The 12,303-nt window shown below is 39.4% G+C and overlaps 1 protein-coding gene across 3 annotated transcripts; it reads right to left on the bottom strand.

The window, feature by feature from the left end:
- Positions 1-6,936: 6,936 nt before the first annotated feature.
- Positions 6,937-11,677, bottom strand: zgc:194007 (uncharacterized protein LOC565039 homolog). 3 transcript variants are annotated; one of them, XM_052093977.1, is made up of 6 exons: positions 11,597-11,663; positions 9,292-9,418; positions 8,851-8,967; positions 8,636-8,758; positions 8,145-8,213; positions 6,937-7,956 (listed from the first exon to the last, which is right to left on the bottom strand). In XM_052093977.1, exons 3-6 carry the CDS (start codon positions 8,924-8,926, stop codon positions 7,808-7,810), a joined length of 417 nt encoding a protein of 138 aa, XP_051949937.1. In that variant the 5' UTR covers positions 8,927-8,967; positions 9,292-9,418; positions 11,597-11,663; the 3' UTR covers positions 6,937-7,807. The 3 variants fall into 3 exon arrangements, with proteins under 3 accessions (XP_051949937.1, XP_051949939.1, XP_051949938.1); XM_052093979.1 differs by lacking the exon at positions 9,292-9,418 and adding an exon at positions 10,869-10,933 and having other exon boundaries at positions 11,597-11,662; XM_052093978.1 differs by lacking the exon at positions 9,292-9,418 and having other exon boundaries at positions 11,597-11,677.
- Between the last annotated feature and the right edge of the window lie 626 nt (positions 11,678-12,303).

The raw sequence follows: 12,303 nt of genomic DNA, 5'->3' as shown, positions 1-12,303 counted from the left end.
AACCCACAGGCAGTAGTTTGCCCTGACCAGCAATTGAGGGTGTTTACCATGAATGCTTTAGACTACAGTCCTAATCATGGTCTCTTTTAAAAGAAGACACTTAGGAGTTTTTTGATGAAGTTAAAGCAAGCAGCAATATAAAAATATATTCAAAGTAGTAAATAAACATCAGTGGCTGACATGAACAGTAGTTAACTTGTGATTCTTACCTTTATATTGCTGTTTTTTTCTGCTCATTTTCAATTGTGCAGCTTCCTGCCTTGTGCACCTGATAATTTGGTTATTTTTCAATCGTTTTGTCCACATATGATAAGGATCCTATTATAATATAATCGCATAGCGCTAGTGCTCAATATGTGGGTAGAGGGGCGCACAGTCGCCACGAGAGGGCACACTTCCGACAAAAAAAAATACTTCTTGTGCAGCACCTGTCTGTCATTTTGCGCCCTAGGCAACCCTTGCCATGGGGTAAACTCAGTAACAAACACAAAGACAATGTTAAGCTTCATTTAACGCACCTCAAATAGATTTCAGCTGTGTTTGATATAATGGCAAGTGAGATTATAGTACCAAATTAGCAATTTAGCATGATTACTCAAGTATAAGGTGTTGGAGTGATGGCTTCTGGAAATGGGGCCTGTCTAGATTTGATCAAAAATAACTTTTTCAAATAGTGATGGTACATCAGTAATGTCCTGACTATACTTTGTGATAATTATTTCAAACTTTTGGCCACCAGTGTGTGTGTGTATATATATATATATATATATAAATATATAATACAGGGGAGTAGCGGAATACATGTAACAGGATTACATATTCAAAATAAAAAATATTATTAACTGTATTCAACTACAGTTACAATTAAAATCACTGGTAATCAGAATACAGTTCCATTCAAAAAGTATTTTGATTACTGAAGAGATTACTCATTTGTTTCATTTAATGTTTAGACTATTCAGTTGGAAAACATTTTAACATATAAATGATGCAATCAGAGGAGCTTTCAAACAGAAGTGAAACACTTTCTTAAGATGTGTTGCATTCATGCAAGTACATACTGTTGTGAGTGAAACGGTGGATATAATGCCATTGAAGAATTTTCCCTTGGGAGCTTAATAGAGGAGCTACATTACGTTTCTACGGCTTAACAAGAAAACAGTTAGAAACGCTTTGACAGATGAAACATAAATCCACTGAAAACACAGTTACATGCCTTCTCAGTTTTTTATGAGGTTAGGGTATTTTTACAAGAAATGCTAACCAATTTAGCCTTTAGCATCGTATAGAAAGCTACAAACAATATGACAAAAATGCACATTGGAGCATAACTTTTTTTCTCTAGTAAGACCTTTGACATTAAAGCAAAGGTGTACTGCAAAAATCTTATTCTTAATAATTTAAATATTAATTTTCTGTAAAAATATTACAAAAAAAAAAATCCTTAAAGCAAGATAAATGTAAGTGAATTTTCTTACTTTATTTACTTGTTAATAGTGAAAATTTTCCAGTACTAAAGAAATAACCCAAAGTATTTAGATTACGTTACTGACTTTGAGTAATCTAATAGAATATGTTACAAATTAAATTTTATAGCATGTATTTTGTAATCTGTAGCGGAATACTTTTTCAAAGGAACCTTCCCAACCCTGTTGTCAATAAATTGACAATACATGTCAATGAAATAGCAAAGGGATTAAAGCACCACACATTTGCTGGGAGGAGACTAGAAATGGCAGAAGAGAAATACTGGAGATCAGTCTGTGCAGGTTTTCTCAACCAGTTTATGACGCACCACCAAGTTTCTTATGCAATTCTTTTTCCTTCAAGGTATAACATAAGATATTTAAATAACAACCACAAACTGTTAACGCCACCACACAATTACAGTTTTTGCCCGTTGCTTGAACACGTTTTGCAAAACTTGGCTCATTGTTCCAAAACTCTACACACAAGCAAATAAGACACAACACTGGGAAATAAACCATTCACATCTATGTCAAATTGAAATTCTGCTATCAAAACCTAACAATCCTTTGTCAAAATGTCACTCTGATGACAAATGATACCCACTTGCGTCATATGAATACACTTTCAGATCAGCAGCAACACACTAGTCTACTTTATATAAAACACTGCAGTCTTTTGTTTTCACTGTTTTTAATCAGTTCCACAGAGGGCATGTTTTCACAACACCCAAAAAATGAAATACTGAATTCAAAATCATTACAGTAGTATATTTTACAGTACAGTAAATTCAGTTAAATCAAAAATAAAACAAACAATACACTACTGTAAACACAGAAAAACACAATTGTGCGCAAGTGGGCTTATGGATTCTGCCGTCTGTTGGGGTCTGGCCACAAGATCTCATCAACATCGCAAGCAATGTCTTCTCTTGCTAAGCATCGGGGAAAATATCCCCTTGTGTGCCGAATCCATCCCTGTTCCATTGCCTGCACAAGAGGCATACGGGCATGTGGTTTAAGGTCATATACGCGCCATCTCCAAGCGGAAAAAATTCCTCTATAGGATTTAGAAATGGCGAGTAAGTGGGCAAGTACACAACTTCAAATTGATCATGGTTGGTGAACCAGTTCTAGACCAGAGCAGCCCGATGGAAACTAACATTATACCAGACAACAAAAAACCTGGGCTGCTCTGGTCAGTCCTGTACAACTGCATCATGAAGTGCATCTAGAAATGTGATTATGTGTTGTGCATTGTAGGGACCCAGTTTGGCATGATGGTGCAGTAGCCCTCGAAGACTTATGGCAGCACACAATGTGATATTTCCCCCGCGCTGCCCCGGGATGTGCACAATTGCCCTTTGGCCAATTATATTACGTCCCCGTCGTCTGTTTTTGCTGAGGTTGAATCCAGCCTCGTCAATGGAAATACATTCATGTGGCTGGGCAGCTCCATCATATACATATCGTGGATGGCTTTACTCAAATCACACACCTACACTACTACACATACAGAACCGACCCACCCCACCACACAGGTACCTGTGTAGCTTTCGGAATGTATCTATGTGGTACTAATCCAGTGTTACATATTCATCTGTTACTGGACTGCACCCATTTGTATTGTAAATGTAAAGGACTGAAACACTTACCTGTACATATTCATGTCGAAGTTCTTTGACCCTGACACTGTTCCTCTCAAATGGGACCCTGTACAATTGCTTCATGGTCATGTTGTGCTTTACCAAGATGCGTTTGATAGTGGTAATGCTTACTCGATTTATGTTGTTGAATACTTGCCTATCTGCAAGTATTTTTTGCTGTAGCTGGTGGAGACGGATTGCAATGTTTGCTCTGACTAGGTTCACTATGGCAAGTTCCTGCTGTTGGGTGAACAGGTTGGTGTCCACCCCCAGTAGGTCTTCTAGCCATTCTGTAGAAAAATGCTACCACAAATTGTTCTCGTTTGCTTCTTTTTTTTACAGTACTGTGTATACTCTAGATACAGTCTGAGTAGAGTAGAGAGTTGATTCCAGTCGGAATGTCCTTATTATGGATGAAACTGTGAAACGGCTTAGATTAGGGTGGACTCTCTGCCCAGCTTCCCTCATAGTCAGGCCATGGTTTATGACATGGTCCACCAAAGTTGCTCTTATGTCATCCGAAATAATGGTCCTTGCGTGGCCTCTTCGACCACGTCCTCCTCTCTCTCTCTGTCTGTCTTCCTCTTCCTCTGCCTCTAGCTCTCCCTGCCTCCATGCTTGCTAAGTTCTCAAAATGGCTTAACTGAGGCCTTTTTGTAGCTGGCTGATTGGTGTTCAGTTTTGTAAGTAAGTATTTTCAGGAGTGTGTCTTCGTCTTTTCAATTAACCAATGTGTGTTGTATTTTGAATAGATGTGTTTTCCCAATGGTACCCTGAGATTTCATTTTTGAACTAAGTGTCTTATGTATGAAATAGTGTGTAGCGTCTAGGAGCAAGTGTGTTGCAGAAAGGAGCCAGTGTGTTACAGAATTACAACTAAAGTGCAAAGCAGTGCTTTTGTTTAAGGTATGGTTACACTTTGTTTAAGGTATAGTAACAACAACTTCAAGTTATGTTACTTTGGTTTAAGCATGTGTCTATAGTGTCATGTGTCTACAGCGGGCAAAAACTGTAATTTGTCTTGCAATTCCACTCCATTTGTATCAGTTGACTAAGATGTAAAACTAGCTGTTGTCATTACCATGTAAACAGGTACTCATCGATTAATTGATTAATACCAATACTCCGATTTAGTATATATAATATACTGAGGTATATTTCACATGAAAACAGCTTTTGTTTTTCTATGCAAGATACACAAATTTATCTTACCTGAGACTATATGGAGCCAGTCACATATCACTCTTCTGAGAAAAGAGGGACTACAAGTTTGCTGAAATTGAAAATGAAAAACAAGCTTGTGTCTCCTTTCATGACAATACTGGTTCAACAGGATGTATGAAAAGTAAAAAAATAAAAATAAAATTATAATAAAAAAAATAAAACTATCAAAAAAAAGAATCTAGCTTAGTATACATTGTAAAAAAGGTTTTGTAAAAAAAAAAAAAAAAACATTGCTTCATGAAAATTAAATGGTTTTAGTAAAAAAAAAAAATTAATCAATGTGACCATTAAATTACACACACAAGAGGAAAGCACACAGGTGCTGCGCAAGGTCAGGGAGGACAAAGAACTGGTCCCTTACTGGCCCACTCGGACTTCTCGGACCTTATGCTCCTCGCAACAGCGCCACCCTGGCACATTCCTCTGAGGAAGGACCTCCTTTCTCGGGGACGGGGCACCCTCTGGCATCCACGCCCAGACCTCTGGACTCTCCACGTCTGGCCCTTGGATGGGTCCCGGAAGATCTAAAGTGTCCTACCACCTGCTGTCGTAGGCATGATCAAACAAGCCAGAGCTCCCTCTACCAGGCAGCTACACACCCTAAATTGGCGTCTGTTCGCACCTGGCGCTCTTCCCGATCAGAAGACCCGCAAAAATACGCAGTCAGGTCAGTGCACTCATTTCTGCACAGGAGGTTGGAGGGGCTGCTGTCCCCCTCCACCTTGAAGGTGTTGTAGCCTCTATACTGGCCCACCGCGATGCAGTGGTCGTTAAGCCCCTGTGGGAGCAAGACCTGGTCATCAGGTCCCTTAAGAGGCACCCAGAGGCTGAATCCTCCTAGGCCATGCCTCCTATGTTCTCCTCAGGAGAACCCCCTTTGAGCCACTTGACTCTGTCGAGCTGTGTGCCCTCCTCTGAAGATGGCATTCCTGATTCCGTTCGCTTCGATCAAGAGGGTCAGGGACCAGCAAGCACCCTCTGCCAGCAACACTTGCCTGGAGCCCGGTCTGGCAGACGCTCACGACACCCTAAGGCCCCGACTGGGATGTGTGCCCAAGGTTCCTATGGCCCCCGCCCTTCAGGGCCAGACAGTAAACCTGCAAGCGACTGCCCCAGGAGGAGACAGACCCAGCCTTATCTTTGCCATATCCGGTGCGTACTTTGCACACCTATTTTGGACTGCACACAGAGCTCTAGATGATTCCAAGCAGCTCTTTGTCTGCTGTGGTGGACAGCGAAGAGGGACGCTGTCACCAACAGAGGTTTGTTTACGAGGTCATCAACGCCCTTGCACTGGCCTTCTAGACCCAGGCCGTGCCTGCCCCCTTGCAGTTCGAGCACGCTCTATGAGGAGCGTGGCATTGTTGTGGGCACCGGTCACCGGCGCCTCTATAGCAGACAGGGGCAGAGCAGCGGGCTGGACAACACCCAATACCTTTTTGAGATCAATAACCTCCGACGGTTGACTCAACCCTGTTCTGTGTTTCTTCAGGTCTGAGCACGTAGAACTCTGTAACACGGGACAGCTGACTGGGTGTACTGCTTGCACACAGTGCCTTTTCCCCTCTTCTGAGGTGAACCCATGTGCTTTAACCCCCAGGTGAGCCCACAAAAGCTTGTGCTCCCTGGATGTTTTTCCTCCATAGCCCTCTGAATACTAACTACTCTGTACTGGAATAGGTGCTCGACAAGTATCGGTCATCAAGATTACCCCCTGTGTTGTATCTTCCGTGGTACGGTCACCCTGTCGGCGGACCCGCGTTTCCCTTTGGCAGCTCCCTCTGCCCTGGGTCGCTGTGTTTGTAGAGCTCCTCCCTCACCAGGTAGGATCTACCACCGTGCCACTTCCATGTGTGGTTATTAAGCCCATATGACGTATTTTCCACATGTGACATCTTCCCAATGCATGTTATAGCATTAGATGGCCCAAGCCGCTTCTAACAGCCCTATGGTGAACATAGAGAGAGAAAAGTCTACGGCTGGCATGGCCTGCTCCCATGCTTGGCACGTCGCATTGTTTCCCCCCCCAAGAAAAGAGGGAGACCAGGAACCTAAAAAGCATATGACGTTTTTATAGGGCATTGGGGAAGGTTACGTGCAGCCTGGCGCAGTGTCTTGCCGTTATTGGATAGGGAACCCTAGTGTCACTTCACCGACACAAAGTCGAGTGAGTGACAGAAGGGGAATGTCTAGGTTACTGTCATACCCCCGTTTCCTGATGAAGGGAATGAGACGTTGTGTCCCTTTTGCCACAACACCGTACCAACCACTGTAACGGCCGAATCTTATTCTCGGCTCCTCAGCGCAAAACCTGACTAAACAGATAGATCAACCACAATTAACCTTGGTATATTAAAACAAACATTAAAAAGATATTTACTTTGTCTCAAAGAACTTGCAAGAAACTGGGTAGTCATAATTTATTTTAATGATTGGAATATGTACATGTTGAGCAGTTGTTTTTTTGTTAGTTTTTGCAGATAGAGTTAATTAGACACATTTTTACAGGTATAAATCTTATATGTATACATGCCATAAAATCAGTGGACAAGCTGTAATTAAAAGTTTACTTTTTTGAATAATAGTATTAAACGGGCAGATTGTATTCATATCAAGCTTTATTTGCACGATAAATTTACATGTACATTGCCAATTCATAATTTGACACTATATATAAAACAAATTGAATGCTGCAGTTCAAAATCTCAAAATGCTGCCTCCATATCTCTCCCACACCTGGCTCACCACTTGCTGGTGAAATCTCCATTCTCCAAGTCCATACAGTGAATCTGCTCACCTGTTTTTTATGCTTGGGACATGCGATTTGTGTAATGAATAAGCATGCACTGCTCCACACAATCAGTTTCTGTACTAGGATGTGCAGTCAAGTCGATCATGTAACTTCTGCAAATGTATATTATAAGGTGGCTGGTGAATGAGAATGGATACTGGTTGCCAACAAAGTTGTGTTACAGAACTTTTTGATATCAAATACATGAGCAAACACATATGAGAAAACAGAGGAAAAGCATTCCTTTTTCAACACATTTTTAAAATCAAGTATCATTGTAGTGTGCCACTTTTGTATCAGTAGAACTATGCAGAGTTTGAGTTCTTACTGCCTTTTTGTTAGAGAAATTAAAGAAAGACTAAAACGTCTCAGATGACAATTCACCAGACACTACATAAAAACTCAGCTTGATTTCAAAATAATCCTGTGTTTTTAGAATTAATCCTATGGTTTCGGCTTCATTGTCATAGTGATTATACAAGGAGACTCAGAAAGATGAATTATGTCTCATTTGTGGTCACTCGAACATACTTTCCGGATGCACTGTATAGGCTATATATATATAAAACATTTTTGTCCTTAACAGAACTTTAAAAAGATGAAGAAAAAACTATTTTTTTTGCCGTTTAAATATTTTCTCTGTAAAGTTGATCATAAGGAACTCATTTGTACTATAACGGTCATATAGTTTCTTTTTTTGTGTCGGTGTCACTGGTCTTATTCAAAGCTGCATCTTCATTGTGCTGATCATAATTTTCAGAAACTGTGCCTTTTCTTGAAGCATATCCTGAGTCACTTGATGTGACAGAGGTTGTCCTATGAAATTCATCTGAAACATATTCATGAAAATTGACAAAATTACAATTCTCAGAAAAGATAGACTAATTCCACATAAGTAGATGGAAGAACCTCTATGGACTTTAGTTGCAGAATGGTGTAGTAGTGCAGTATGTTGTTTGGCCTACATGTTGTTTAGTTTGTTCACGTGACGTGTTTCGTGGTCAGTTGAATACTCACTTTCATTGGATAATCTTTCATCCCATGCTGCTCTGTATTTCTGTTCATCTTGTCTTTGGTTTTCATTCTCTGTATGGAAATGGTTTATTATTGCAACCATGGACCACAAAATATAACTGAATGCAGATTTTGAAAATATTCATATGCCTTTTAACCTATTCATTGTAAAACTCAGGTGAAAGACTTTTATGTTAAAATATTTGATCTTATAATAGCTTAAAAGGCAGAGACAACTACTGCCATTGATGGGGTAATTTCTACAAAAAGTACAAACACTGTGTCTGTGTGGCATTATTAAACAGAGAATGCCAACCGGCCTGAGGGTGCAACATTGACATTGTCATGACTTTGGGGTGGGATTATATGATTGTCCTACATTCTAAGAAAGACATTAAATCTCTATAACAACAATATTCTGAAAAGCATGTTTCCTGAACGTTTTGTTTCTTAAAAAAAATGAATGCCATCATATTTTCCAATGTCATACACACCATATCCAAAGCTTGAATATTCAGGATATAAAATCAGAGAATCACGTGAGATTCTGTTTCCTGTTTTTGGCATTGTTTCGGTCTCAGTTTTGCCTTCAATTTTCTCCATTATATCTGCACTAACTGGAAAAGGAGAGACACAGAACTGATGAAAAACAATCACACTTCACTATTGTTAATGTTGTGAACATGTACAGTTTTATTTTATGACTCACAGTGTGCTGTAAAATCCTTGCTCTGTCTTTCACTCTCTTTCACGTTTGAATCAGTTTTGTCTGTCATCATGTTCATCACCTTCTCCAGCTCTATGACATGATTGGCTGCTCCACTGTCTTTTTTTATAGAGATTTAGAAATCATTCGATCATGACTTTTGTTTCTGTGGATTTTTGTTTATGTGTGCCATACATTTTTGTTTATACCCATCTTTATATTATTTATGTAAATACATGCAGTTGAGTGCATAAGTTTGCATCCACCCTTTTATTTGATAAGTTTATGCACCCTTTTCAAAATGTATAAAAATATAAGAGATATTTAGTATTGCCTTTCAGAAGCTTAATTTAATTGTACCACACAAGATGAAATAATAACAATTTACACAAATTATCCTGTTCAAAAGTGTACATCCCCTTGGCTCTTAGGGAAGTGTGTTACCTTTTTGAGCATTGATGAATGTTTGCCTCTTTTGTAATAGTTGTGTATGAGTCCTTTAAGTGTCCAAAAAGCTTGATGTTAACGTCATATAGCCACTGTAGAGAAGAACTCAAATGTGCAGAAGATGCTGGGAAATAAAAGGAATGTGGAGCACCTTAAGGATTTTTCTTAAGAACAGTGGAGCTTCTTAAGCTCAATGACAAAGGGATTTATGCAAAACTATCACAAAAGACACAGAGTCATTGATAATTGAGGAAGCAGCACATAATAATATGAACCAAGGTTATGTCATCTTTTGAACAGGATTATTTGTTTAAATTCAGTTATTATTTTGGCTTGTGGAATATATGTATATCCTTTATGTCCAATAGCTTCATCAGGGCAGTATTTAATAAACACAAAATAAAATTATGATCCTCTAATTTGTTTTATTAAAATAAACTTATGAACTCAACTTGATATGTTCTCAAACATATACAGTATACATATATATATATATATATATAGCTACTTTGTACACACATTGCAAGGGGGATAACGTCTAGGTTACCGTTGTAACCTCCGTTCCCTGAGGGAGGGAACGAGAAGTTAGGGGACTTTCTAGAAGGCCTCGGTTACCTCTGAACTTGAGAAAAGGCAAATGAGAATGGGTGCGGCAAAGGAAATCATTTAAAGTAAGGATTCTCCACCCAGCCCTCCACTGGAGGACGGAGTGGTCTGCTTACCAGCTCCGGAGAAAACAATCTACATCTTATGGAGTTTTGTGTTCCTTGCCACAGTCGCCTACAGCTTGCTTACTGGGGTTATTAATACAATTATCATTTAATTATTTTTAAACACTATTAAAAATCGTACTTTATCTAAATTACACAATGACATTCGGAAAACGGGGGGGGGCGAGCGCTTCCTATGGGCGCGCGATGCTGAGAGCTGGGCCCAGGTTGAGGTGGAGCTGCCTGGCGTTTGGAAGCCGCAAGAGGACAGAGAGAGCACGGCCCGTGCTGGAACGGCGGTGGGGCATGATATGGGAAATGGCCTCCATCTGTTTCTTCACCACCGAGAACTGCTGGGTGAAGTCGTCGAAGGTGTCGCTGAAGAAACCGTGCTGAGGGATGGGGGCGTTGAGAAAGCGAGCTTTGTCTACCTCCCTTATCTCGACCATGTTCAGCCATAGGTGACGTTTCTGGACCACGAGGGTGGCCATCGCCTGCCCGAGTGTCCGTGCTGTGACCTTCGTGGCCCGGAGGGTGAGGTCAGTCACAGAGAGCAGTTCCTGCAACACGTCAGGACTGCAAGTGCAGATCTTTGAGTTCCTTGGCCTGGTGAACCTGCAGGAGGGCCATGGCATACAGGGCGGAGGAGTTTATATGTCTGGGGGAGGGACATGCAAATTCTGTCTGCCAAGTTCTCATTGGCCTTTTCTCTCGTTCCTTCAAGAAAGTCCCCTAGTGTCGCTTCACTCGACGCAACGAAGTGAGCAGCAGTCGGGGAAATATGTATTGGTCATATAGACACTTTAATGTAAAACTTGTCTCAAAAAAAGGTTTAATAAAATAACATACTACAACTCTTCTCACCCTGTCAAGTTTGGTGATGACATAACAGTGGTGGGGCTCTTTATGCAGTAGTGAGAGACCTTTAACTGTGGTGTAGTAGAGACAACAATATATATTTTAATGCTAGTAAGACCAAAGAGATATTGTAATTGTTAACAACAGCAGCCACACCTGCATTAGCACACCCATCCTCACAAACAACGTTTGTCTGTTGCTTTTTTTAAAGGACACAAAACAACTTTATAAATTCACTGTGTGTGTGCCAATATAGTTACTTTAAACAGTCAGAATGATCAGTTCAGTGATCAGTATAATGGTAATGTGCAATGAAGTACAACTGAAAATAAAGCCTCATGAAGTAATATTATAAAAACGTATTTGTTGCTATGGAACTGAAAACAAAGGAGATCAGTATGTGCCAACAAGCCAAGAGACCATTCAATGAAATCCATTTTGGGTGTTGATATATCAAGTAAATAATTAAGACTCCAGCTTGCTGTACACACAAACACTATTTTCAGTCAGAATTTTCATATAACGTCATCACACAATTAATTAGTATTGTTATCAAACTAAATCAGTTTCACATATTCTTGCCACTTGTTCTTGTCAATAACACTTGACTAAACTAACCCATTTATATTGCTATGTAAACAGGTATTAACAGAATTATAGGAAATATCATATTTTGTAGAAGAATATTTCACATTTGAAATTGGCCATTATATTTGTAAAGTACTACAACTTACCTGACTTTTTATGGAACAAGCCACAAATCAATTCTTCAGAGATGAGAGGTGCTTTCTGCTTTCATACTGAATGCAGGAAAAAGTGTGAAGGAAAATACAGTGAGCGGGAAATGTGCCTCATCTCACATGACATATACTGGTTAAACGGGATATACTGTATGAACAGCAAAAACATTCATACAAGTTATTCACTTTTTACATTGTATCTTATAGCCTTCCTTGTGTTTTGAAGCATGAAAAATGTTTAAGGATAAAGATTCCCTTTTGGAGTTTGACAAAGATGTTTATTTAAAAGGATTTAAAGGTATTTTTCACCCAAAAATTTAATTGGAGGAGAGTTTGCTATTTTAAAAATAAGGCATAGTACTGTGCCTCTGTTGTATAATCTGTATAATTAAGTTAACTTAATCCTCCCATTGCGTTCGGGTTGTCAATTTGTTTTTATAAACTTGTTTAAAAGATTTACCCATTTAAAAAAAAAAAATTGTACCAGCATTAGTTGTGGCTTTACACATGATACATATGTTTTGTACATCTATTAATTACTTTAGATTTTTACTTATAATCACTTCATTTCACTTACATTTTGCCTCTCACTGGGACACGGACACACACAAAAAATTATTCATGTAGTATATTGGAGTTGTACGGTTGTTAAAAGAATGTTTAATTGAAAAATAATTGGCTGACAACCACATTTTATTGAC

This window comes from Xyrauchen texanus, chromosome 27 (assembly GCF_025860055.1).
Source record: "Xyrauchen texanus isolate HMW12.3.18 chromosome 27, RBS_HiC_50CHRs, whole genome shotgun sequence".
Taxonomy (NCBI): Eukaryota; Metazoa; Chordata; class Actinopteri; order Cypriniformes; family Catostomidae; genus Xyrauchen; species Xyrauchen texanus.
This window is presented reverse-complemented; position numbering and strand designations above follow the sequence as displayed.

Coding starts and splice junctions, on each gene's coding strand:
- zgc:194007 (XM_052093978.1), bottom strand. CDS start 8,926: ATGAACATGATGACAGACAAAACTGATTCAAACGTGAAAGAGAGTGAA. Junction 8,214..8,635: donor ATATTCAAGCTTTGGATATG/GTGTGTATGACA, acceptor ATTTCCATACAG/AGAATGAAAACCAAAGACAA. Junction 7,957..8,144: donor TGAAAGATTATCCAATGAAA/GTGAGTATTCAA, acceptor AATATGTTTCAG/ATGAATTTCATAGGACAACC.